This window comes from Hirundo rustica, chromosome W (genome assembly GCF_015227805.2).
Source record: "Hirundo rustica isolate bHirRus1 chromosome W, bHirRus1.pri.v3, whole genome shotgun sequence".
Taxonomy (NCBI): domain Eukaryota; kingdom Metazoa; phylum Chordata; class Aves; order Passeriformes; family Hirundinidae; genus Hirundo; species Hirundo rustica.
The window spans coordinates 28,268,245-28,293,310 of NC_053487.1; the positions used below are offsets into that span (position 1 = coordinate 28,268,245).

The 25,066-nt window shown below is 47.0% G+C and overlaps 1 protein-coding gene across 1 annotated transcript in view; it reads left to right on the forward strand.

Moving 5' to 3' along the window:
• Nucleotides 1-7,470: 7,470 nt before the first annotated feature.
• The window catches only part of ATP11C (ATPase phospholipid transporting 11C), a 59,237-nt gene continuing 41,641 nt past the window's right edge, over nucleotides 7,471-25,066 (forward strand). Inside the window, exons 1-7 of the mRNA XM_058423884.1 lie at nucleotides 7,471-7,475; nucleotides 12,101-12,188; nucleotides 12,285-12,404; nucleotides 14,146-14,235; nucleotides 21,932-22,012; nucleotides 22,943-23,050; nucleotides 23,655-23,783. Of these exons, the coding sequence (XP_058279867.1) occupies nucleotides 7,471-7,475; nucleotides 12,101-12,188; nucleotides 12,285-12,404; nucleotides 14,146-14,235; nucleotides 21,932-22,012; nucleotides 22,943-23,050; nucleotides 23,655-23,783 (621 nt within the window). The remainder of the gene's footprint in view (nucleotides 7,476-12,100; nucleotides 12,189-12,284; nucleotides 12,405-14,145; nucleotides 14,236-21,931; nucleotides 22,013-22,942; nucleotides 23,051-23,654; nucleotides 23,784-25,066) is intronic.

A 25,066-nucleotide genomic window follows, 5' to 3' on the forward strand; every position in this document is an offset into this window, starting at 1 on the left:
CCTTAATGAAGGCTTAGTGCATGATCCAGTTGTTTCTAAAGAGCTTGTTGTTTTCTTCCTGCAGCAGGAGGGGTAAGCCCCTGCAAGACTGTTCTAGCTGGGTGTTTTGCTCTCAAATCAGGCTTTTTTTTTTTTTTTTCCATCTTGAACAAGGTTCTCGTTAAACTTCATTGTGGCCTTTGCTGAGTAATGCTTTGCTGCAGGCTTTTTGCTCCTGTTTTCAGCTGAATTTTCAGGATCTATAGGTGAAAGGATTCCAACCTTGCTTATGGAGGGCTTGGTAATTTCTTGCTGTGTTTTCAAAGAATCTTTTCATCTGGCATGTCTTAAAGTGTGCTGTATACCTTAACAACATTCTGTGATATGATGGAAGTGGGAAACAGAGACATTGCTTACTTGGTCGATGTAATTTGTTTGCAGTATTGTGGCAAATGCACTGATTTGCAAACCAGAGATATCCTCTATTTCTTGTGCTGTAAAGGACCTAGAAAAGCTGAGTAAGATGTGCAACAGGCAAGACCAGACAATTTGAAGTGCTTCTTTGGTACTGCCATCTAAGATCTCTTCAGCAGTAATACGAGTTAAATACTGCTTAACTGCAGTGATGCTGTGCTCTGTTGCTGGAGTCTCAATTGGCTTTAGAGGAAAAAAAAAAAATCTCACTACTGGGAAACTAAATGCAGGGGGGAAAAAAATCCACTTTTGTGAGCAGCCCTTCCATCTTTTATTATGATTTCTGTGTAATTCCTCCCCAGCATTTGTACAAAGCCAAGCAGATGCTATCTGTAGGGACTCAGACTACACTCGGGGAGGCTGCAAAGCCAGTCTTGAAATGCAGTATTAATATGTTGTTTTTTCTGTTTGCTTTGGGTGGTGTTTTGCATGCCACTTTTTTTCAGTCTGAGTTGTGGAAGGTTTTTATTCTTTTTGTTTTTTCCTCCTTCCTTACAGCTCACCTTTTCTTACATTGTTTGCTCAGGGAGGGAGTGTAGTAAAGTTAGCTGTGCTGCCCAGAGGGTTGTTGTCCTCGTACCAGCCAAATTAATACTGTGGAGCACATAATTTCCATGGAGTGGTTTCTCCCAGGGCAGTTGAATGGATGGAAGTGGGACTTCCCACTTGACAAGTACCATTGCAGTAAGTGCAGGGTGGGAAGCAGTTAGGCAGAGAGAGGAAACCTTGGGTGAAGGAGCTTGTGTTGGTAACTGTGAGAGCAGGAACACCCGTGTCTTGGTGCCTGGCTAGGGAAAGAGACTGATGGAGATAGCTGAGCCATCTCCAGGGATGCAGGCCCGTTCTCCAGCATGGGATGGGCTCGGTCTGCAGCTGATGGTGCTGGGGTACACCCCAAGTGTGGCTGTGTCCTTCCACACCTGGCAGGCGCTGACCACTGGCTAGCTCAGATCTGCACAGCGGCCAAAGCGTTTCGGTCGGGGTTGCAAGCAGGCGAGCAACCTCTTCCTGTGGGTCTTGGCTCCCCACCAGCGGCTGGTCTTGATTGCCTCGTGACTGCGGCGGACAAAAGGTCGACGCTGTACTAGGCAGGTTTAATGATGGTTTATTAAAGTCAGAGTGGCGGGAGCTCCGCCACTCTTCAAACTGCCCAGAGAGAGCCCCTTTGAATTTCCCTCCCTGAAGAATTCCCCCCCCCCCCAAGTTGCTAGGAGACTAAATGCTGAGTGCTTAACCTGGACAAAAAGAAGCTGATCACTTAGTTTGGGGGAGGGAGAAAAGCTCCTGGAGAGAGAGCTGAGGGTGGGGGTCACAGGGCTCTCGGCTCTCGTCTTCCGGGGAGCAGGGATCAGAGACTGTTGGCTGCTGAAGTCCACGGTTAACGGAGAAGTCTGGTCCTGGGAATTCTACCATCTGTTGGAGCGCCCAGGAATTCGGAGTTTTCTTCGCTGTCCTGCTGGATTTTAGGTCAGCCCGGGTCCAGCCGCTGCGGCTTCTCCGGCAGTGCCAACTCTGCCTGCCGAGGACACCCCCTGCCTGCGGAGGACAGTCCGCCACGCCCGGCTTCTAGCCATCAGCACCGGAGCTTCCACCGTTTGCCCTCGGGGTTCTTGGTTCTGTTTTACTATTATTATAATTGCTGTTGTTTTTTTTTTTTTTGTCTGTCCTGTTATATTTACTAGTAAAGGACTGTTGTTCCTTTTTCCCCATAGCTCTGACTAAAAAGTTTTCTTTTTAATCTTCCAAATTATAATAACACGGAGGGAAGGATTTGAATTCCTCATTTCCTGGAGAGGCCTGCCTCTCCTTAGCAGACACCTGTCTTTTCAAACCAAGACAGGGAGGATTAAGGGGTGGCAACAACAGGTCAGAAAATCAGGGAATTCGGGGGGATAACAGGGGGTGTCCACTTTTAAACATCGGACCACTCACAAGAGGGGAAAAGGGGATTTCCCAGGCACCAGCCTATCACTCGACGCCTCTCCTGGGACTTTCCCGAGTCCAGGGAGGGGTCCCGAAGTGACAGACAGGATGCTCCAGAGCAGGGGGGGAGAGGGGATTGACAAGGACGGGGGGGGGGGGGGTGGGATGATTGACATAAAACAACTTGCTATACAGCAAACTCATAGGGGAGGAACCATTACAGAAAATGGGGGCACAGTGGAATGAACCATAACATAAAACTTCTTATAAAACTTACAAAATTACTTAAGAACTTGATAAAACAATTCTTGCACCACCACACCCAAGTACCAAGCCTGAGGTCCCAGGGCCAGTGAAACCTCAGCTCCCTGTCCCTGTGTGTCTGCAGCTTTCCTGGCTGCTGTGCTGGGCAGTGCTCGGTGTGGGGCTTGCTCAGGTTCTGTTCTGCTGCCTTCCCCAGCCCTGCTGGAACAGGAACCAAAGGATTTCCTGGAGATAAATAGTTCTAGGCCACATGGTGAGGATTTCTCTCCTGGCTGGGTGGATTTCACTGATCCAGTATCTTGGTATGACTGTGCCTGCAAGCCCCAAGGATGAATCTATTGGTCATTGTAGTATTCAGAAATGAAAATATTCCCAGTGCAGTCTGGGTCATGGGGAGCTGATTTTGGCTGTGGAGCAAGGGGTGAAGTAGGTATATTTCTACCTCTTTTCCCTTTTATCTTCTGCTGCTTTTGTGGAAACATTTCTCTGTAGTAAAGCAAGGGGCAGAGTTAGAAAACCACAGCTTTTATGGTTTTGGAGTTGAAAACCTTGATCTGAACTCATGTGAGTGAGGAGCATGGGGAGGTGCTGGGACCTTGAGTACCCATTGTGGGGATTGAGAGCACCCCAGGATGCTGGTGCAGGACTTGGGGAATCCCTGTAGGCTGGACCTGCCCTCTCCTCCCTCCTGGTGGCTGTTGTTTGGGAGATAGGACAGCTTCCCTGGGGGCAAGCTTCATCTGGGGGATGGGTCTGGGCAACCCTGGGTGCCAACCCTGGCTTTTGGGGTGCTGTGGTGAGGTATGCCCTGGCAAGGTGGTCTGCAGCCTTTGCCTCTGGAGTGTGGACAGCCAGGTGGGCTTGCTTCCCAGGGGAAAGGAAAAACTGCTCTGAGAAATGGGCTTCTCGCCAGTCAGGTGGCAGCCTGGCTCTGAAATGCTGGGAAAACTTAAAAAAGGGGCAAAATGTTTGTAGGTGGCAGAGGTTAGAGTAACATCTGGCTGAGCTGGGATGCATTTAGGGTTTTTTTTTGTTTCCATAACTGAAGAGCTCAGGCTTTCAGAGGACCAGAAAACAACCGGAAAACCAACAAATTATAGCTCTGCTGGGTGATGCAAGTGCTGACAATTGCAAACTGGGAGTTTTTTTTTCATTTTGCTCTTATTTTAATTTTTGCCAGGCCAAATCACTGCTCTGGAGAGCTTGCTGCCCTGCTAAAAAGCTGCTGATGAACAGACATATGTGCACAGCTTGAGCTGGGGAGAGGAGGGAGGAAGAGTTTTGAAGACAGGAAGACCTTGTATTTGTTTTGTGACCTCTGCAAAATGTTTGGGTCTTATTCAAGGTCCTTCTTCTGTTCTTGAGCCTGAAGTGTTCCTATGAGCCTAAATTTTATATGCTGGCGGCATGCTGGTCAAACTTTTCTTCTGGACTGCCTGTATTTCAAGATGAGCAATGATTTCATAATCCTGGCTGCCAACAGGGTGGGGAAAAAAAGAATTGAGATGCTGAAAACTTCCGAAGTTCAGTGGTTGTGTTCGAGCAGGAGCAACAGATTTTGTACAAAACAGCAGCACTGAAGTAATGCTGCCCCAATTGATACCGTCTGGGTTTGGCTTTCTGCATCACTTGTGAACCTGGCTTTGTACAACGTCCTGCTGAACAGAAGCTGTGATTGCAGCCATTGTGGCATGTTTGCTGGGAATATGCAGTACTGCCTGGTTTGAGGGTAGATTGCCTCCAGAAGGAAAACCAAAATCTGTGCCAAAAAAAGGTCTTTTCAGCTGTCATCCCTGTCCATGGCACTCCTCAAGTCCAGGATAGGGCTGGGCCTTCCTTTAAATTTATTACCTAGGGAAAAACACTTGTGTTTCCTTTCTCCACCCTTATGAAATCTTTCAAGTAGCCTTTTCCCCTGTTCTCTCCACCCAGCCATGTCTCTGTCTGCTTTTATCAGTGGCTTTGTTTGCTAAGTCAGCTTTTCCAGGAAATGCAGCCTGGTTGGGCTCTGCTGTTCCCCAGCCTGCTGTCCTTGGTGAAGGTGATCTCCCTGTAAGACCATATGGTGAGGCAGCAGGTCTTGGGGACAGGGGATATGGGGATGGGCTCTGGCTGGCACCCCTTGCTTGGCTGCACTTCTACTTGCATTAAGGATGGTGTGATCTGGTTCAGTGATGCTGTGCTAGAGCTCACCATGTGCTGCTTTATCATTCCCAGGGACAAGGTCTGCATGTTGAGCCCCATCACGTGCTGGCTGTGGTGTAAAAACCCCCAGGTACTGGCCCTTTCCCCATGACTCCTCTTTTGCTCTTGCCTTTTCTTTAGGTCTGGGGGTTCTCATGGTTGCCCCTGCTTCCCCCCACCTTGGCTGGAGCTCGCTTAACCCAGCAGTCACTTCTTGGTGGTCATGTTTTGTCCCTGGCTGAAATACCAGTGGGAGCTTCAGCCTCAGCACAGGAGAAGGAGTACTGGTTTAAATTTCAACCTTCTGTTTTCTCAAGGTGCCAGCCTTCCCATCCATCCTGCTTAGGAATGAGCAGCCAAGTCCTGTCAAGTGGGAAATGAGATTGGGCAGTGTGTGCCTTCAGCCTTTCCTCTTGAACCTATGAACTTTGAGCATTGCAGATACAATATTGGCTGTTTTTTCCAAGGTCTGTGCATGTTATTGACCCTTTCATGCAGGCACAGGGAGAGTGGTGGGGTTGATCCTGATTGATGGAGTTCTCTCTCTAAATCAGATCTGCCTAAATATGTGGTTGTTGTGGGTAAGCACAGTCCAAGCTGCTGAATTATTAAGGATATTCTTAAAGCATTGCTTGTACCATCATAGAAATGACTGAGGACAAAGAGTCATAGGAAAATTGGCAAGAGGAAATCTCAATTAAAAATATATCGGTTGGGCAATGAGCTTGATGTGCTGAGCAACTTCCCGAGGCTGATGGATGTTTTCGGGAGGTTATGGTAAATTTATGGAGGCTTTTTAAAATTGTGGATGTGTTTTCCTTTGTTCTTCTGAGGCTAAATGAAACAGGAGCTAGTACAGGCTGTTTTGGGTGGCTCTGCTCAAAAAAGCCTCCTTCCTCTCAGTTCCTGGTGTCTGCAGTGGCCGCCTGCTGCTGCTGCTATATGTCTGCCAGCTGCTGGGAGCTCTTCTGGGCTGCAGGGACACAGTACAGCAAATGGGTCTGTGGTCACCTACTGGCATCCCCAGGTCCTCCAGGCTTGGTGGGAGAATGCAGTGTGGCTTCCCTGGCACTGTCCCCACACCATGCCCAGTCTGACACTGCTACTCCAAGCAGACAACTCTACTTTTCCCAGTGCTCACACAAACACCATGCCTCTGGCCCAGGGAGGTGAGAAAGTGCCTATGAGGGGAATGCAATTGTTTATTTTCTTGAATAATCTTTTTGGCAGGCTTGGCTCTAAACAGCAGGTGAAACTCTGGCTTTTGCCTGCACCAGCTCACTCCAGCACTGTGAACTGTGTAGAACCCCACCAGGCAAGGAGGCAGCTGCTGGTGGAATTGCATCCAAGTAATACACTTTTTTTTTTTTTTTTTTTTTTTTTCCATCAGAATTAAATTTTTTCATGAAAGGCAGTTGGAAAAAGTTGTCAAAATCCTCTCCCTGCTAATCTGCATATTTTATAATTTTCCTAAAAGCCTGGCAATTATTCCCTAAATCTGCCTCTAAGTCTCCATTGAGAGCCGTTATTAAGATGTAGCAATCTATTAATGACCTGGCAGGGGCCCAGGCTGGGCTCATCAAAGTGAGAGCTTTTAATTGCTGAACTCAGCCAACACCTGCTGCAGGTGTCTGGTGTGCGCTTGCTTTCTGGGGGGGTGCAGAAGAGAGAGATGTGGTGTGAAGCCTTCCAGCTTCTGGTGTGGCTGTGGGAAAGTGTGACACCGTGGGGTGGTTGAGGGAATGGGAAATGAAATGCCGTGAGTGGTGGGAGCCTAGTTAGACCATGGAGGGAGGGCTGGGATGCACAGTGGAGTTAGAGTGTCACTGTTAACGTGGCATTACACTCATCTATGTAGGTGATGCTGCAGGTAAATAACTGAAAAGATTGGGGGATGAAAGCCCTCCTAGGAGCTGGTGCTGATAACTCAGTGTGGCTTGGTCAGCCAACATACCACACCTGGGTTTGGATTCTCCTCTGCTCTGAGGCTTCACATACACCATGCTTTCTGTGGATAGTCAGGAAATCCTTGTGTATACTTTTCCAGAAGTGCTTTAAGCAGAACTTTGTGGTTTCTGTGCCAATGCCTGTGAGTGGCAAACACTCACCCTGCTTCTTCTATTGGCACAGGCAGGGGAAACTGTCACTTCCTCCCTGTGCTGGAGGGATGCTCACCAGGCACACCTGGCTCCAGAACCTGGACAGGGGCACAACGGGGACCAGACGTGAGGACATCTGTCTCAGCTGCCTGGTACTGCCGTGGTGTGGATGCATGGCTCTGCCTCTTGCTCCTGGGGCACAGGTTGGTGAGACTGTGGCTGGCACCTCCATAATGCAGCAGATACATCAGGGAACCTTTTTTGGGTCTAGTTTGTAGTTTGGAGGAGGTGCTGTTTGCTGCTGCCGCGGTGGTGGTGTGGCTGGGAGGACGGTGGCATTCCCTAGCTGGGAGTGTGTGTCAGCCCTGCCCACATTTGGGAGCTGGTGGAGGTGGTCAGTGCTGGGGGTGCTGGTGGCTGCTGCTGGCTCTGTCAGACTGTGCAGGGACATTGTGTAGGGCACGAGAATCCTGCTCTGAGCATCAGCCACTGGAGATGTGAGGATGGCTGTAGCAAGAGCGGTCAGCACACCTCCCCAGGTATAGGCATGGTGTAAGAACACTTTTTTAATTAAAGGTGCTGCAGATGTGGGTGCGAAACAGAGGAAGGGAAGAGCTGCCGCTTCCTTTGGGCAGATCTTGCTCCTGGTGTAACAGGATCCATTCAGTTGTTTCTGCTCCAGGTCCACCGGTTTTAACTGTTTAATTTTTTGGTTTTGACACTTTTCCCAAGCAGCAGTTAGTCCCAGGCCTTCTGCCTTAGCATGTTTTTCTTCAGAGCACCTTTTCTCTAGCTGGGTTTAGTTTGCACCTTGACAAGCTGCCTGTGATGAGTCCTTTGGACAAGGGGATGCTGAGCCGGATCCAGGGCTCTCCAGGAGGATCCATCTGCAGCAGGCTGAGCCCGTGCTGGGCTGCTGACATGGGACAGGGATTTGGCATTTTTGACACCTGCTCTGGTGGGGTTTTAAAGCAAGCAAGCTGTAGGGTTGAGGATTAGTATGAAGAGTATCTGCTGGTGTTTTAGCATCCCTGCTGCCTGCTAATGCCCTTGAACCATAGACTGTGATAAATGTCTTCCCTATTCATGTTTTAAAATTCAAAGCCTGAACTCTAAGGAAATCTTACCCTGGTCTAACACCACTCTTTCCTCCTCACCTCTCTTCCCCCATTTGCTCTTAGCAGGCATTTTAAATTCACTGTGTAATTTTAAGTTCAGCATCACAAAATGCTTCCCGGTCCCAGCCAGGTCTTCTCCCTTGGTTGTGAGCACCTGTGGCAAGGACACTTTGTTATATGGAAGGGGAAACCTGGACAGAATGAAAAGCTGATTTTTAAACTATTGCACAGTTTTGTTGTTTTTGAAAATAAAGTTTTCTGTTCCACTGAGAAACTTGAGTGTGCTGGGCTGGCCAGAGCTGGAGGCTGATGGAGATGGAGCTCACAGTGCTGCCTCAACCACTGAGAGCTTCCAGTGGGCTGCAGGGACCTGCCTGGCCTCGGCTTTGTTACAAGTTGGGAAAGGTTTTAAAAGAAGTTACAAGAAGTTGGAAATTCCATGTTGCAGAGTTACACTGAAATAGAAGAGTTCTGCTACTTTTGGTGCACTCAGATAGCACATAGTAAACAAACTAACATCCTTTCCTTTGGATTGGGAAGATCTGTCTGCGGTTTGCAGGGTGCTGTCACCTCCCGTGGGTGTCCTGGAAGGGCTGTGGGGTGGCTGGGTCTCTGCTAGAGCCCCATGTTGCTGATCACAGGCTTTGTGATGTGAAACTGTGTCATCTTGAGGAGTTTGTGATGTGAAACTGTCTGCTTCATAATTTGTGATTTTTGCTGAGATTTTTAAATAGCAGAAGCAGGCTCTTGGTTTTTTGAACTGAGTGCTAAATCTGTGTGTACCAGTGTGGTGGTGAGACATTTTACATGGGCTTGAGGGCTGGACAGAAAGAGTGAGTGTAAGGGAGGGTGCAGTTGCCATCATCTTCCATGCAATAAATAAACCCAGAGCTGAAGGATTTTCCAGGTCAGGACTAGGAAGAGATGTATAGGTGCTAAATTATATTCCTAATGACTTGAAGTGCTTGATAAAGACATTCTCCTTCAAGAAGGAAAAATAGTCTGGCATGGGCTGCAGACACAGGCAGCAGCTGTCCTGCACAGGGCAGGAGTGCAGTGACCTGTCCTGGTGGGGTGTGAACAGCATGGTGCACTGTGGGAGATTAGGGACAGGCGGTCGGAAGATATCGCGTTGTACGGGCAGACAGAACCCCTCCCTCAACTCTTGGTTAGTGTCCTTGATAAGGTAAGCAACACCTAACTTGTAACGTAAGCAGACGGATGTGATGTAGCAAACAGAGGTTTTATAACTCCATGTAACCAGTTAATAAACGCCATTAGCCGTCCACCACACTGGTGTCTGTGAGCTGGTGGTCCGAGCAGCCTGGGTGTGGCTGCCGTGTCGTTCCTGAACCAGGTCGCTACGCCTCAGCGGAGGTGACAAGTGGTGCCGAAACCCCGGGAGTTGCCCGGGAGAACGGGAGTCGCCTGGACGGGTGAACGACGGCCGAGCGGCGGGGCCAGCTCGGCGGGAGGGACGCCTCCGGACCCACGCAGAGGATGGAAGCTCTCGTGAAGGTCGTTTCTCAGATTCATAAGCAGTGGGGAATTGATTGTAAAGCAAAAGATTTTACCCTCGCAGTGACGAGGCTTTTGCAACTTAGTATTATTGATAGACCAGTGGATATCCTCCACCCAGATGTTTGGGATCAATGTACTAAAGCTCTTGCCGAAGACACAATGTCTTCCAGCTCAGGGAAAAATCTTAAAGCATGGGGAAGGGTCGTAAAATCTTTACAGAAGGCTTTGCAGGAACAGGACACCTGGAGAGCTGCCCGAAATTGTTTAAAGGTTTCCCCCCAATTAGGTATCGCAGCAGCAACGCAAACTTTCTCAGAGGGAACTGTTGTTGAGAATTTTCAGAGTGTAAAAGAATGTACTCTGAGTGTTAGTGATAATGCTCAGAGTGTTGATGAAGTCAGTTCGGCCAAATGCATAGGCTCAGGCTCAGAAAATCAAGAGCTCGCTTCAAAGCCTCCAAGCTCAAGGTCGCTCACTGATAGTGCTGAAAACAAAGATAGCTCGTTTGCTAACGCGGGGGCGCGCGAGCAGAAAAAGGGAGGAGAGCGCAAAGAGAGAGCTGAAGCTAATCTTTGCCAAAAAGCGCGTTTTTCTAAGGCAAGAAGCTCCCGCAGCAGGAGGCAGGGGGAGCGCAGGTGCAGGGGGCGGCTCAGCCCCGAGAGAAAGGGGCGGGGGCCCAGGGGGAAGGAGTGGCCCAGCCCTGAGGGAAAGGGACGGGGTCGGAGCCCAACCAAAAGGCTCCGGAGCCCAGAAGCAGCCAGTCAGTCGACTTCCGGCTCTGAATCGGACTCTAGCTGGGACTGGGACAGCCAGTCCTCTGCTGCCGGCTCTGACTCCGGCTCTGACAAAGAAGAAGTAACAGTATATAAAATCAGTAACAACAATGTTTCTACTTGGGCTGAGGGGAAGTCAGAACAAACTCCCCTCACAGACTGGAAGAAGATAAAAATGGCATGCTTTAAATGCAGCCAGGCATTTAAATTGGGCAAACGTGCAAATTATCAGACTCCCACCTTCAGTGCCCCAGTCATTCAAACCCTATTAGAATCTCGCAGCACGCAGACACAAGAGAGAAGCCACATCTGGCACCTCCTCCTCATTCAGTCCTTTAGCTATCTACCAAAAACCTAAGTCAGCTCCTTACAATCTGTTTCTTAGTGTGTTAAATGCTACCTTTTTGTCATTGAACCAATCCAATCCGAACTTTACAAAATCATGCTGGTTATGTTATAATGCAGAACCTCCTTTTTATGAGGGTGTCGCCCTTGATGCTCCTTTCGAATATTCTGCAGCAAACAATCCACACAACTGTAAGTGGGACACACCCCGGAGAGAAATTACCCTGAGTCAAGTCACAGGCCGAGGCAAATGCTTTGGCAGTGTAACCGTAGCAAAGCAGATGGGAAATATCTGTACTGAGTTCATCCAACCTAGTCAAAAGACTGATAAGTGGGCAGTTCCATTCCTATCAGGAATGTGGGTCTGTCAACAAATCGGAATAACTCCCTGTGTGTACCTTAGCAAATTCAATAACCTTGCTGACTTTTGTGTCCAAGTTCTGATTGTTCCTAGAGTCCTGTATCACCAAGAAGAAGAAATGTATCGCTTTTTAGAAGAAACCATCCTGCTCCGCAAAAGAGAAGTAATAACAGGTATAACTATTGCAATGCTCCTTGGCCTAGGAGCCACTGGCACAGCCACAGGTGTTTCAGCTCTCGTGACCCAACATCAAAGACTTTCTCAGCTGCAAATGACAATTGACGAAGACTTACTGAGAACTGAAAAATCCATCTCCTCTCTGGAAAGATCTATCTCCTCGCTTTCAGAAGTCGTCCTGCAGAACAGGCGAGGACTGGACCTCTTGCTCATGCAGCAAGGAGGCCTGTGTGCCGCCTTGAGAGAAGAATGCTGTTTTTATGCAGACCACAACGGAGTCGTGCGAGACTCCATGGCCGAACTGAGAGAAAGACTGGCCCAGAGAAAGAGAGAGAGAGAGGCCCAACAAGGATGGTTCGAGTCATGGTTCAATCAGTCCCCATGGCTAGCCACCCTTGTTCCCACCCTAATAGGCCCTCTCACCATGATACTCCTGACATTGATTTTTGGGCCTTGCATTTTGAACAAGTTAGTGTCGTTTGTTAGAAGACGTTTAGAGAAAGTCAACATCCTATTTGTCGAACGCATGCAATTACCGTGAAGTGCGCTTGTTACTAACATTTTATACCACTTTTGTATCCTATTATACTAACTTTAACAGCTTTTGTATTTTTATGACATTTATACTTTTATAACATTTATACTTTTATACTTTTTTACTTAGTCATGGGAGGGGGGGGAAATGTGGGAGATTAGGGACAGGCGGTCGGAAGATATCGCGTTGTACGGGCAGACAGAACCCCTCCCTCAACTCTTAGTTGGTTAGTGTCCTTGATAAGGTAAGCAACACCTAACTTGTAACGTAAGCAGACGGATGTGATGTAGCAAACAGAGGTTTTATAACTCCATGTAACCAGTTAATAAACGCCATTAGCCGTCCACCACACTGGTGTCTGTGAGCTGGTGGTCCGAGCAGCCTGGGTGTGGCTGCCGTGTCGTTCCTGAACCAGGTCGCTACGCCTCAGCGGAGGTAACAGTGCACTCATAAGCTGGGAACTATTAATACAAATATTTGAGTTATTTGGAGCTAAAAGCTGTATTTTTCCTTTTCCTGGCTGCCCGACAGTGTGCTGGGGAGGAGAAGCGGGTGGGGACACGCACCGTGGTGGTCGGGCGCCGCCCCGTTTCGGACACTGAGGTGTATGTGGCACAGAAATTCTGCAACAACAGGATCATCTCCTCTAAGGTGAGCTCCCCCTGCTTGTCCAGGGGCATTGTCTGCATGATTTCTGTTCATGTACTCACCCTGCTTTTGTTTGGTGGTGGATTTGGAAACAGAGTCAGAATTCCTTAAGGATGAATGCAAAGGTGCCTCTGCAAGTGGAGCAGGCTGGTACAGCCCTTACACACAGCTCCAGTCTCTTAGTGGGTTTTTTTTTTTTTCCATCCTATCAATGCCAGTAGGGGTGTGGACAAGTTCCTTTCTTGTAGGCTGGATGAGAGCAAAGCACATGGACACATTGGTTTTGTGGGGTTGGGGATTTTTTTGGCATGTTTTTTAAAGTTTTCTGGCATCCCCTTTGGGAAGAAAAGACAGATTAGGTGTATAATACTGCATGAGATAACAGCGACTCAAATTTGCAAAAGGGACTGGCATTATTTTATAAAGGGACATAAGAATATGATTTTTTTGTTTGTTTGTTTGGGTTTTTTTTTTTTGTTTTTTGTTCAGTGGGATTTTTCTTTCTTGAGACAGGACAAAAATAACCATGCTCTGTTTATCCCTTTGGATGAAAGGAGGGGAAACATTCATGTGGTATTAATGCAGCTTTTGTTTATGGTGGAAAACTGTGATGACACCCATCTGCTTTCTGCTTAGCTTTTTTCCATGACATTCATGAAGCTATTTCAAAAGATTTGAAGCCAATTTGAGTAAAATATCAAACAAGTGGTATTCCATATTGTCAACACAGCTGGATACGTATCCCACTGTTTAGGATTCATGATGCTCAGCATACACTTAGGCTTCAGTTTTGCTGTACTTGAGCTGCAAGGGGGTTTTTCCCTCTCCTTTCTTTATACATCTTGGGTCTTATCTGTTTTTGTATGTCTGGGTTTAGTTTTGGGAAAAGTTTTCAGTCTGTCCATGTTTAACTTGTGTAGCATTCCCATTGTCGTTTCCCTGGCTCACAGGAGGGGCCTTCAGTGAGGACACCTTCCCGTCTCAGTTCCCTCCCTGACAAATGGCTTGCTTTAGCACTAATTTTAGTTCTTCCTTGATTTATTTTTTAATGTTATGTCCTTGCTCTTTTTTCCTTTCATATTTGCTAGGCCTGGGACCTGACCAGTTTCTTTTATAATTAAATGGACATTGGTCTTGAGATTTGTCTGTTTATTTTTTTATTCCAGACAGACTGAAATATAGATATGAGACCCATTATTTTCCATGTTATTTTTAAATTCCACATGCTTTCCAGAGTAATTGATTCAGCAGCCTTCTTAAAATTATAATGAAGCACAACCTAATACTGAATTTGTATGGGCAGCATGGGGTTTTTTTTTGCTTGTTTGCTTGGTTTTGTTTTTTTTTTTTAAACAAAAGCAGCTCTAAGATGGTTTTGGCAATTTGGAAAAAAGTATATCCACTGTGGGTTATGTTGTAATGAAATCACATGTCTACAAATGCCTTTTTAGAAACTGTCTCACTGTGGGACACTTCTGACTGTTCAGTGCTCCAGCAGAGAGAGCTGGAGCTGGAAGCCAAAGCAGGAATTTGGTGGCATCTCAGCATCCAGCTGCATTGTGCTCCTGGGCTTAGCTCTGGGGCCTGGGGCCCTCCAGGCTGCTCAGCCACCTCGCTGTGCTTCCCTTGCTGTGTTGGAGGAGAGCTCCTTTCCTCTTGGATGCAGATCATTCCCATTCTGTAGCTTTAGTCCTTGTCAGCCATGTGCCTTGGTCTGTTTGTGAGTCCCCCTCTCTCCCCACAGTACACCCTCTGGAATTTCCTCCCGAAGAACCTTTTTGAGCAGTTTAGAAGAATTGCCAACTTCTACTTCCTTATCATCTTCCTTGTGCAGGTAAGAGCTTTGATGCTAAGAGCAAGTTTTATTTAGGCATTGATGTTAAACACAGCCCGATCAAGAACTGAGCTTTAAAACTCTTTGTGCTTATAAGAATTTTGGAAATTTTTGAGTTAGAAGCTGTGTTATAATTCTGCCACATCATCCAGGGCAGAAAAATAATTAAAATATCTGGGCCTGTCTGAGATGGGGTTTGAATGACTGCTGAAACACTGAAAAACCATCTTAATTCTAACTGTTAAGATCATTCAGCCACTGAAAATACACTTGATGCTACACAATTAAGATTTTTTGTCACCTTTACTACTTCTGTTTCATAACTCTATATCTCCCCAAGTGATATGATATTGTTCATAGAATGTCTAGGTTGGAAGAGACCTTCAAGATCATAGAGTCCAACCCAAGCCCTAACACCTCAACTAGATTGTGGCATCGAGTGCCACATCCAATCTTTTTTTAAACACATCCAGGGATGGTGACTCCACCACCTCCCCAGGCAGACTATTCCAGTACCTTATCACTCTTTCCATGAAAAACTTTTTCCTAATATCCAACCTATATTTCTTTTGACGCAGCCTGAGACTGTGTCCTATTGTTCTGTCAGTTGCTGCCTGGAGAAAGAGACCAACCCCCAGCTGTCTACAACCACCCTTCAGGAAGCTGTAGAGAGTGATGAGGTCACCTCTGAGTCTCCTTTTCTCCAGGTTAAACAACCCCAGCTCCCTCAGTCGTTCCTCATATGGCTTGTGTTCCAAGCCCTTCACCAGCTTTGTTGCCTTCCTCTGGACATGCTCAAGCATCTCAACGTCCTTCCTAAACTGAGGGGCCCAGAACTGGAGACAATATTCAAGGTGTGGCCTGACCAGTGCCATGTACAGGGGAAGTATGACCTCCCTGCTCCTGCTGGCCACACTATTCCTGATACAGGCCAGGATGCCATTGGCCTTCTTGGCCACCTGGGCACACTGCTGGCTCATGTTCAGCCAGCTGTCGACCAGTACCCCCAGGTCCCTTTCCTCCTGGGCACTGTCCAGCCACACCGTCCCCAGCCTATAACGCTGCAGGGGGTTATTGTGGCCAAAGTGCAGGACTCAGCACTTGGACTTATTAAACTCCATCTTGTTAGACTCTGCCTGTCCATCCAACTATTCCAGATCTCTCTGCAGAGCCATCCTACCTTCCAACAGATCGACAAACACTCCCAGCTTAGTGTCATCCGTAAATTTACTAATCAAAGATTCAATACCCACATCCATGCCATCAATAAAAATATTGAACAGAACTGGCCCCAGCACAGACCCCTGAGGGACACCACTGGTGACTGGCCGCCAGCTGGATGCAGCACCATTCACCACCACTCTCTGGGCCTGGCCATCCAGACAGTTCCTAACCCAGCAAAGAGTGCTCCTGTCCAAGCCATGGGCTGCCAGCTTATCCAGGAGTGTGCTGTGGGAGACAGTGTCAAAAGCCTTGCTGAAATCCAAATAGACAACATCCACAGCACTTCCTGCATCCACCAGGAGGGTCACCTGGTCATAAAAGGAGACCAGGTTGGTTAAACATGACCTACCCCTCCTAAACCCGTGCTGGCTGGGCCTGAGACCCTGGCCATCCTGTAAATTCTGTGTGATGACACTCAGTATAAACTGTTCCATTGTCTTGCCAGGTGTACTGAGGTCAGGCTGACTGGTCTATAATTACTAGGATCCTCCCTCCCACCCTTTCTGTGAATGGGTGTCACATTGGCCAGCTTCCAGTCATCTGGAACCTCACCAGTGAGCCAAGACTGTTGGTAAAGGATGGAGAGTGGTTTCGCAAGCTCATCTGCCAGGTCCCTCTTCACCCTGGGATGGATCCCATCTGGGCCCATAGATTTATGAGTATCCAAGCATCTCAGCAGTTCTCTGACTGCCTCCTCTTGGATAATGGGGGGGCCATTCTGTTCCCTGACACCACCAACCAACCCAAGAGAACAGTTGTCTTGAAGGCAAGTTGTCTTCCCACTGAAAACTGAGGCAAATAAGGCATTAAGCACTTCTGCCTTCTCCTCATCTGCAGTTACTAAGCTCCCTCCCTCATCCAATAGAGAACAAAGGTTGGCCTTACCTTTCCTTTTACCATTAATATATTTGTAGAAACATTTTTTATTATCCTTTACAGAAGATGCTATTTTAAGTTCAAACTGAGCTTTGGCTTCCCTAATTTTTTTCCTACATACTCTAGCAGCCCCCTTAAATACTTCCTGAGAGACCTGACCCTCCTTCCAAAGATGATATATCCTCTATTTATTCCTAAGTTCCTCCAAAGCCTCCTTGCCTATCCAGGCTGGAAGTTTACCTCGTCGACTCATCTTTTGGCACACAGGGACAGTCTGTTCCTGTGCCCTCAAAATCTCTGTTTTGAAGCACGCCCAGCTTTCCTGAACTCCTTTGTTTTTAAGGGCTGCTTCCCAAGGGATGCTTTGAATAAGTCTCCTAAACAGGCCAAAGTCTGCCCTCCGGAAGTCCAATGTAAGAGTCTTATTGGTGTTCCTCCTGATTTCACCAAATATCGAGAACTCTACAATTTCATGATCACTATGCCTCAAGTGGCCTCCAACCACCACATCTCCCACCAGCCCATCTCTATTTACAAACAACAGATCTAAGATGGTCCTTCCCCTGGTGGGCTCACCCACCATCTGTGACAAAAAGTTGTCCTCCACACACTCTAAAAATTTCCTGAACTGCCTCTTTTCTGCTGTATTAAGTTCCCAGCAGATGTCTGGCAGGTTGAAGTCACCTACAAGAACAAGGGCTGATGATCCTGAAACATTCTCCAGCTGCTTACAGATTAAGTTGTCCACCTCTTCCTCCTGCTCCCAGTAGGATGTCAGCCTTGTTGGCTTTCCCCTTAATTCTTACCCATAGGCATTCAACTCCATCTTCATTATTTCAATACCCATGGCATCAAAAGCCTTCTTAATATAAAGGGCCACCCCTCCACCTCTTCTTCCCTTCCTGTCTCTTCTGAAGAGCTTGTAGCCATCCAGTGCAGTGCTCCAGCTATGTAACTCATCCCACCACATTTCTGTGATGGTGACTACATCATAGCTTTGCTGTTGCACCATGGCCTTCAGCTCTTCCTGTTTGTTACCCATGCTGCATGCATTGGTACACATGCACTTCAGTTGGGCTACTGATTTCACCCCTGACTCAGGCTTACCTCCTTTGGGCCTGCTTCCAGGCAGCCCAGCTGCATCCCCTTCCCTTTTCAAACCTAGTTTAAAGCCCTCTCAATGAGGTCTGCCAGTTCATGAGCTAAGAACCTTCTGCCATTAACAGAGAGATGTATCCCATCTGGTTCCAGCAGGCCAGGTGCTGTAAAAGTTGCCCCATGATCAAAGAATCTGCAATTTTGTCAATGACACCAACCCTTAAGCCACTTGTTATTGATGTGAGTTCTCCTATTTCTTTCATCATTTTTCTCCACCACCAAAGGGACTGAACAGAACACTACTTGGGCCCTGTCCTATCAGCCACTTGACCTAGTGCCCTAAAGTCCCTTTTAATTGCCTTGACACTCTTCTTTTCGATCTCATCACTGCCATCCTGGAGTATGAGCAGTGGGTAATAATCAGAGGGCTGAATCAGCCCAGGAAGTCTCTCAGTGATATTTTGTACCCAGGCCCCAGGGAGGCAGCAGATTTCCCTGTGGGATGGGTCCGGGTGACATATGGGGCCTTCTGTTCCCCTCAGAAGGGAGTCACCTACTACGATTACCCTTCTTTTCTTCTTGATGTTAGACGTGGAGATCCGTCTTACAGATGAATCATATTTGGGAGGCTCACTGGGCAGATAATTTCCCTCTAAATCATCTGGCTGGCTCTCTAGATCCAAGGGCCTTATACCTATTCTAAAGTGGCACCTGGCTAGGGGATGGGGCTCAGGAGGATTTTTTATTTCCTCCCCTACCAGGTGCCCTTCTATTGCCCGGGAGTGGGAGGCATATGAGTCCTCTGAATCTTGATGGGCTTCCCTTAAAGATGGAAGGGCTGAACTCCACCAGTCTATTTCCCTTTCACTTTCCCTGATACTTCTTAATCCTTCAACTTCCTCCCTAAGTTCAGCCACCAGTGAAAGGAGGTTGTTCACCTGTTCACACCTCAGGCACGCCTCCTCCACAACACCCCTGAAACAACTGATAAGCTCAAACACTCCAGGCAGGAATGGGTCTGTACAGACGCATCCTTTTTGGAGGGCTCCACTTGGTCACATACACTTGTACCAACCACAGTTTTTGACCCTGTTGAAACCATTACTAACAGAAACCCCAAGACCAACCAGCCAGCAGAAACACCTCAAACAACACACAGCACACCTTACTAGCAAGAGAACTTGCAACCCTGCCTGCTTGCCCTGCCTGTGTGAACTGCCACGGTCACATCCCAGAGACGTGCTACGTTCCGGGTTGCTCTGCTCCCTAGTGGGCTCTTATAATCAGTCACTCAGCAATTGAGGAAGCTCTACCCCTTGTTCCTGGGTGATTCACAAATATATTTTGTCTCAGATATCATGAGTTTCAAGGCAAGCAGGAGAGATAGGATGTACTCAGTAAAATTCAGAAAATGTATAGGATGGGTTTTGGAAACCTGAAGCTTCAGGAAGTTGCTCTGCATGGGCAAAATAGCAAATTGATTACAGGCACAAACTTTTCCTGCTTTGCTTTGTGGCTTGAGTGAAGGGGCAAATCTTGAGGAATACTCATTTTCTGTTCTGTCATCCAAGAGAAACAAGCTGTCAAAATGCACTGGGGCAAAGGGAGTTTGGGAGAATCACTGCAGTGCCTTTGCTCCCCTTTTAAATCTTCAGGCCTGGGGCTCAGCACACAAACAGCTCTAGGGCTGGAAATAGGTACCAGAACTCTACCCCAGCAAATGAAAAGGCATCATGTGGCTGCTGCAGGGTTTGGGTGGTTCAGGACTGGGATATCACTCCCTCCTGGGCTGCTGTTTAAATGACGAGTGCCTGAAATGTTTTGTCTGTGCAGTAAAGGGTTCTGGTTTCCAGTCAGTCTAGTTGCTGCAGGAGCAGGGATCCTGAGCCATGGCCGTGTGTGGCTCCTCCTGGCAGTGTGACATGAAAAGCCAATTTACTCCCATGTCAGTTGGCTTGCCTCCATCTCTTCATTTTGCTGGCGTTGCTCCATTTTGTCAGACCTGATTTGTAATTTGCCTTGAACTGAAGTGATACCCTGGAGTCAGGATGTCCTTTTTGTGTAGCTGGCCAGTTAGTGATGTGCTATTACATTTTATTTATTGACCCTCTGGCTGTGGAGAACATGGAATATTCCTGATTGTAGTTACAAACTGGGTTTCAGCCTAGCTGCTTGCCCATTTTAGGCAAAAGTCTATGCAGGTGAGAGAAGAGCCTGGCTGTTCTTCCTTGTCTTTATTCAGCGAGCACCTCTAAAATCAGGAAGCAGCCCTCGTGGTCAATTTGGAGAACAAACAATCCCAACTGAGCAAAACCCAGCCTGACAGCACTGATCCACTGGCTGCTGTATAGAGCAGCCCCCTTCCCCCCAGGTGCTTGTCATTCTGGAGATGTCACTTGCCTTAAAAAGGCACTCAGGCCACTCCATTCAAGTACCAAGGGTTATACCTTGAAAACTGCCGCCTATAGCTTAAATGTTCATGCTTATATTTAAATTTCTGTAAATTAATGGGGTTGTCCCATCTGATTGCTGCATGAGGAGTGAAGTGTCAGTGCTCGAGGAATTGCCTGATGCACCTGCCCTACCTGCTGTGAAATGCTTTATCAAAACATAACTATTTCTCTGTGACTCCAGATCCAGCTCTTTGTAAGATGCAGTACGTGCATTAAATATAAAACACACTGCACACAAACAGGGATACAAAGGTGTATATATATATATATAAAAGATATATATATGGCTGTTCCTTTGGTTCATCTGTTGCAGCTCTCACAGGAATCTGCAGGGAATCTCCTGGCGGAAGGGGCTGGCCTGGAGTGAGTACAGTCCAAGTGTGTTTTTAGGCAGACCAAGCTGGTGGCAATAAGCTATTTCAGGAGGTAGCAGAAATGAAAAGCCTCTTTGAAGAGGAAAGTGGAGATAACTTTTGTAGTGTGGTCCTTAGTGTCCTAAGGAATCTTGTAAGGAAAAACTATTAAGTAATAGGAGGACTTTGTCACTTTTAAGTGGATTCAAATTAAGCTGTTGAAGTCTTAAACCAGTCCAAAAATAGTTTCAGAGGAGTCTGCCTTTGTCCTGACTTTTTGCTCATGTGTCCCTCAGCTTTTCACCAGCCAGAGTAGTGTCCAGCCACGGGGTTTTTGCAGGGAGTCCAAACTCCAAATACATATATGAATTACTCCAAGCACTTAATCTGATATTGTGTTCCTATATCTGTAATCCTGTATCTGTGTGGACAGAAATTGTATTGTTTTTTTACATAAATATATACAACTACATCTCATCCAGTGCAGGAAACTCTCCTACTGGGCAGCAAGGGGTCCTCTACTTTACCTTTCTCAGCAGAATGCCAAAGTTCTTCTTGGATTCCCAAGACCTGTCCACTTTTTGCAAGACAAGTGTCTGTGTGACACTTGGCACTATCCTCACTCGAGGCTGTTCCTCCAGAGTGTGGTTTCTACCAGGCTTTCTGCTTGGAAACATTTTACACCCATTTGAGTGAGCCAGGGTTTCGTGTATCTGGAAATATTTTTGGTGTTTATCTTGGTTTACCCTCCTGCTACTTAACTCATCTGCCATTTGTCTGGCTGTTTCTTGTGGTATATCTCTTCCACTTCAGAACCTTCTGGCTTTTCTCTCTGGGTTCAGTAGGGCAGGGTAATATTGCAGTGTACAGCATTTCATTGTCAAAAATGTCCATGTAGCTGATAAGGGGAGTCCTGTCCTTAACACAGATTTTTACAGGCAGCCTGAAACATATATCCAAATGCTGCTGTTTGTGAGCATGCTGGGGAAGCACAAACAAGAGACAAAGTCCCTTTGTGGGGACACAAAGCCTTTCTGCTGAGTTTCCCCATCCCTTTCATCAGAGCCCTCATCATCTGCCTCTTGTGCTCCCATTCTCTCCAGGAACAGCAGGAAAAATGACCAGTTTGTGTTGTATTGGTTCAGAAGGTAGAAAGTACTCCTTCCCACTTATGAGCCTGTCCTGCCATTCTTACCCTTTGGGACAAGTCCTGGTACAGTCAGAAGGAACAGCAGTTTCCCACAGCCTGAAGGTTTAATTAGTGATCAAGGGGTTTGTTTGGTCTTTACCTTGCTGCTGGCTCGAGCACTGGAGTGAGCTCAGGAAGGATCCAGCTCTCTGCCCCAGGGCCCCTGTGTAGCCACAGTGCTTATATCATGCTCTGAGCTCCAAATTTGAGAGCTTAAAGACAAAGCCTGGATTTCTGTTTTACTTTAATATTCATGTTCTGTTCTGCAGTATATTTTGTAGGTAATTTGGGCTGATGGGTGCTATTTTTAGCCTCCCAATGTCAGTGGTTCAAGATGACTGGTACTGCTCTCCCTTTTTAACCAACCCTTCCTTCCCTTTCTCCTCTGCTAGGCTCTGACCTGCCCTCAGTGGGGTAAGCATCCTTTTCCCCCCATAACCAAAGTTTTGGTTTCTTCTGCTGCCCAAAACCCAGGGCTCAGCAATACATTTTTCTCTCTGCAGGTGATAGTAGACACCCCAACCAGCCCGGTGACCAGTGGCCTCCCACTCTTCTTTGTCATCACTGTCACAGCTATCAAACAGGTACAGGTGTCAGTGTGGGGAGGAGAAGATGCTTTTTGAGACAGGTAGAGAAACATGTATTTGAATGTACTCAGAAGCCACCAACATGTGCTGGTAGGTTTCGTGCACCCTTCTTAGAGGGTGAGGCGGGCACTGGTGCTTTTCAAGAGGCTGCATTTTGAGTGTGAGTGTTGGTGTCTCCTATTCTGGCAATGTAAAGTATCCCTGTGCTGTTGAAAGCAGGCCGTGAGGGTCAGTAAAGCTTTCTGCTTAGAAACACTCTCTGAGTCCTTGCAGAGATGTGCTCCAAATACAGCTCACACTCTGCTCCCATGCTGGTAGGTGGAAAGGACAGGTTCTGTTCAGCCACTCAGCTAGTCCTGAAAGCATGCAGTCCTCATCTTGCAGTGTTAAAAGACCTTTTGCCTCCCATCACAGGCACACGTGCCATTTAAAATTTCCTGATTGAATAATAAAAAATGACGTTTCTTCTACGGGGGTTGGAAAGGGAGAGCTAGAATAAAATCTATCTGCTTCAAATCTCAATGTTTTATTCTTCCAGTAAAGACTAAAGAGGAAGAGTCTCATCTTGTGTTACCATAGGAAAGAGTTGCAGGCTGCTGAGTGTATTATTCATAATATGTCTGTTATTACCAAAGCTGAGAATAATAGAAATGTGTTACACTAGTTTAGCTGCTCGTTGCATGCCCTACATATAGATTATTTTTGTGTTATTTTAATCTGTTCTGAATCTGTCAGATATGCATATGAAGTTTTTAAAATAAATTGATTCAGTCTGAGCCACTCTGGTTGATGTTTTGTCAGGCATGAAGGAGGTCTGAGGACTGTTGCCTTATTCATTGTTTTAATGTGTCCCTCATCCTCACTCCTCCTTTTTCATTTGTTTACTCACTTTCTTACAAGTTTGTGTTGCCTGTGTCTGTGCCTTAGGGGTACGAGGACTGGTTGAGGCACAGAGCTGACAACGAAGTGAACAAAAGCAACATCTTTGTTGTCGAAAATGCAAAGCAAGTGCGGAAAGAGAGTGAAAAAATCAAGGTAACTGTTAACTGAGAACTTGCATGTGGTTCTCACTGAGGCTGATGGGAACACAGAGCTGTGTGCTGAGGGGACAAGGGCAGGGGGGGAGGGGTGTACTGGGTTAGAGCTGCCCCAGCATGCTTTGAGATGAGATGCTCCCAGAGCTGTTCCCAGTTAAGGAGTGAAGCTGCCTTTGATTGCTTTTGAAAATCTGTCTCTCAAAAGCTGTACCGGGGCTGACAAGTGACAGATCTGTCAGCATTTTGCACTTCTCCAGGACAGGCAGTCCTCTTCTGTTTCCAACTCTCCCAAGGACACCAGGAAAGTACACTTAGCTTGGGCGTTAATTTATCACACCACACTTCAAGCAAGTACAGTCTCTTGCTCCATCAAGATTTAGCAGAGAAATAAATACTGACAGTGCTACATGTGTGCTCTGAGTCAGTGCGGGGCTCGATCGCCCCATCAGGCTGTGGAGTGATGTTCAGGGATCTGTGTACCTCTTGGACCCCAGTTTACCTTTTAGCCAAGGTGATTTCTTTTAGGCTTTGAGAGAAGCTGAATCATTATCATCTAATAACAACTGAGAGGACTTTTCATGCAAATGTTTCCTTTCTCCTAGGTTGGAGACGTAGTAGAAGTGAAAGCAGATGAGACCTTCCCCTGTGACTTGATATTTTTGGCCTCCAGCAGCAGTGATGGGATCTGTTATGTCACTACAGCAAGCCTTGACGGCGAGTCCAATTTCAAGGTGAGGGGTCTGGGTGGGGCAGCATGTGGGAGCTGGTGCTTGGGTACCTGGAGATTGTCGGGGGCTTTCCCCGAGATTCAGGTGGTTTTAGAGTCTTTTGCCCTCTGCAAAGCTCTGTGCCAACCGGAAGAAAGAGACGGAGTCTTCAGGTTCTGATTTTTCAAGGTTGCATGCTTCGTTTATTTTTTCTTATCTTACAATTTTCTCAGTGCCCCACAAAGGTCTTTGCAGCTGCTCGGGCATCTGGTGACTCTCCGACTCCTCCCGAACTGGGCAGTCGTTATCTTTTATACTAATTGCTACGTGTTCTTTATTTATCATTATTTGCCAATACCTATCACTTATACTAAACAGGTTATCTCTACTTTGACCCAATCTCTTTAAACTACTTTGTGCCACCGTCACTGCTGAAATGGAGTGAGGGAAGAAGAAAGAAGAAGCAGGAGACAACGCCCCAAATCCTCCATCTTGCCCCCATTCACCTCAATGCTAGAAACCTAAATCTACTGTTTTCTCACCCTGTGATAAGCTAAACTACTATCTTTCACACTCTTGTGGCCTGCAATCCCTCCCGCAGTGCAGGAAGTCTTTCCCATGGACTGAGATCAAAGCCAGTGTCTTTCTGGGCTCTGGGCTGGGGTCCCAGACCCCCCCTGTCCAGGTCTCTAACCCTCCAGGGCAGCCAAAGGAATGCCCTGGACTCTAACATCTCCCTGTCCTGTTTGAACCAAAAACACCTCTTTGGCAACCCTGTCCATGGCCTGCCATATGCATAGAAGCAAACATGGCAAGATCATGAGAAGGATTACAAGCCCTACTAAAATATATATAACTGTTTTTAAAATTTCCTTCCACAATGGTGAAAGGTCAAACAAATTGAACACACCATCCATCCATGACCCAGTTACCTCTCCAAGTTTGTTCACACTCTCCTGCAATTGCTTGATGTTCTCATGAATGGATTTGGAATGATCTGACAAATTCATGCAGCACATTCCCTCAAATTCCTCACACCCATGCCCGTGTGTCAGCAATAGATAATCTATCGCTGCTCTGTTTTGGAGACTTGCTCGTCTTACACTGTCAACATCTAACAACATGTCACTCAGTGCAAGAGAGGTGGCTTGGGCATGTTTGCTCAGCTAACAACCCACCCGATCCAATTGTGTCAAGGCTACTCCTGATGCTGCGTGTGGTGAAAAAATTGCAACCGCAATTCTCTGAGCCTTGCTCCATGTGTGAACATCATCATCACAATTTGGATCATACATTTTGACAGATCT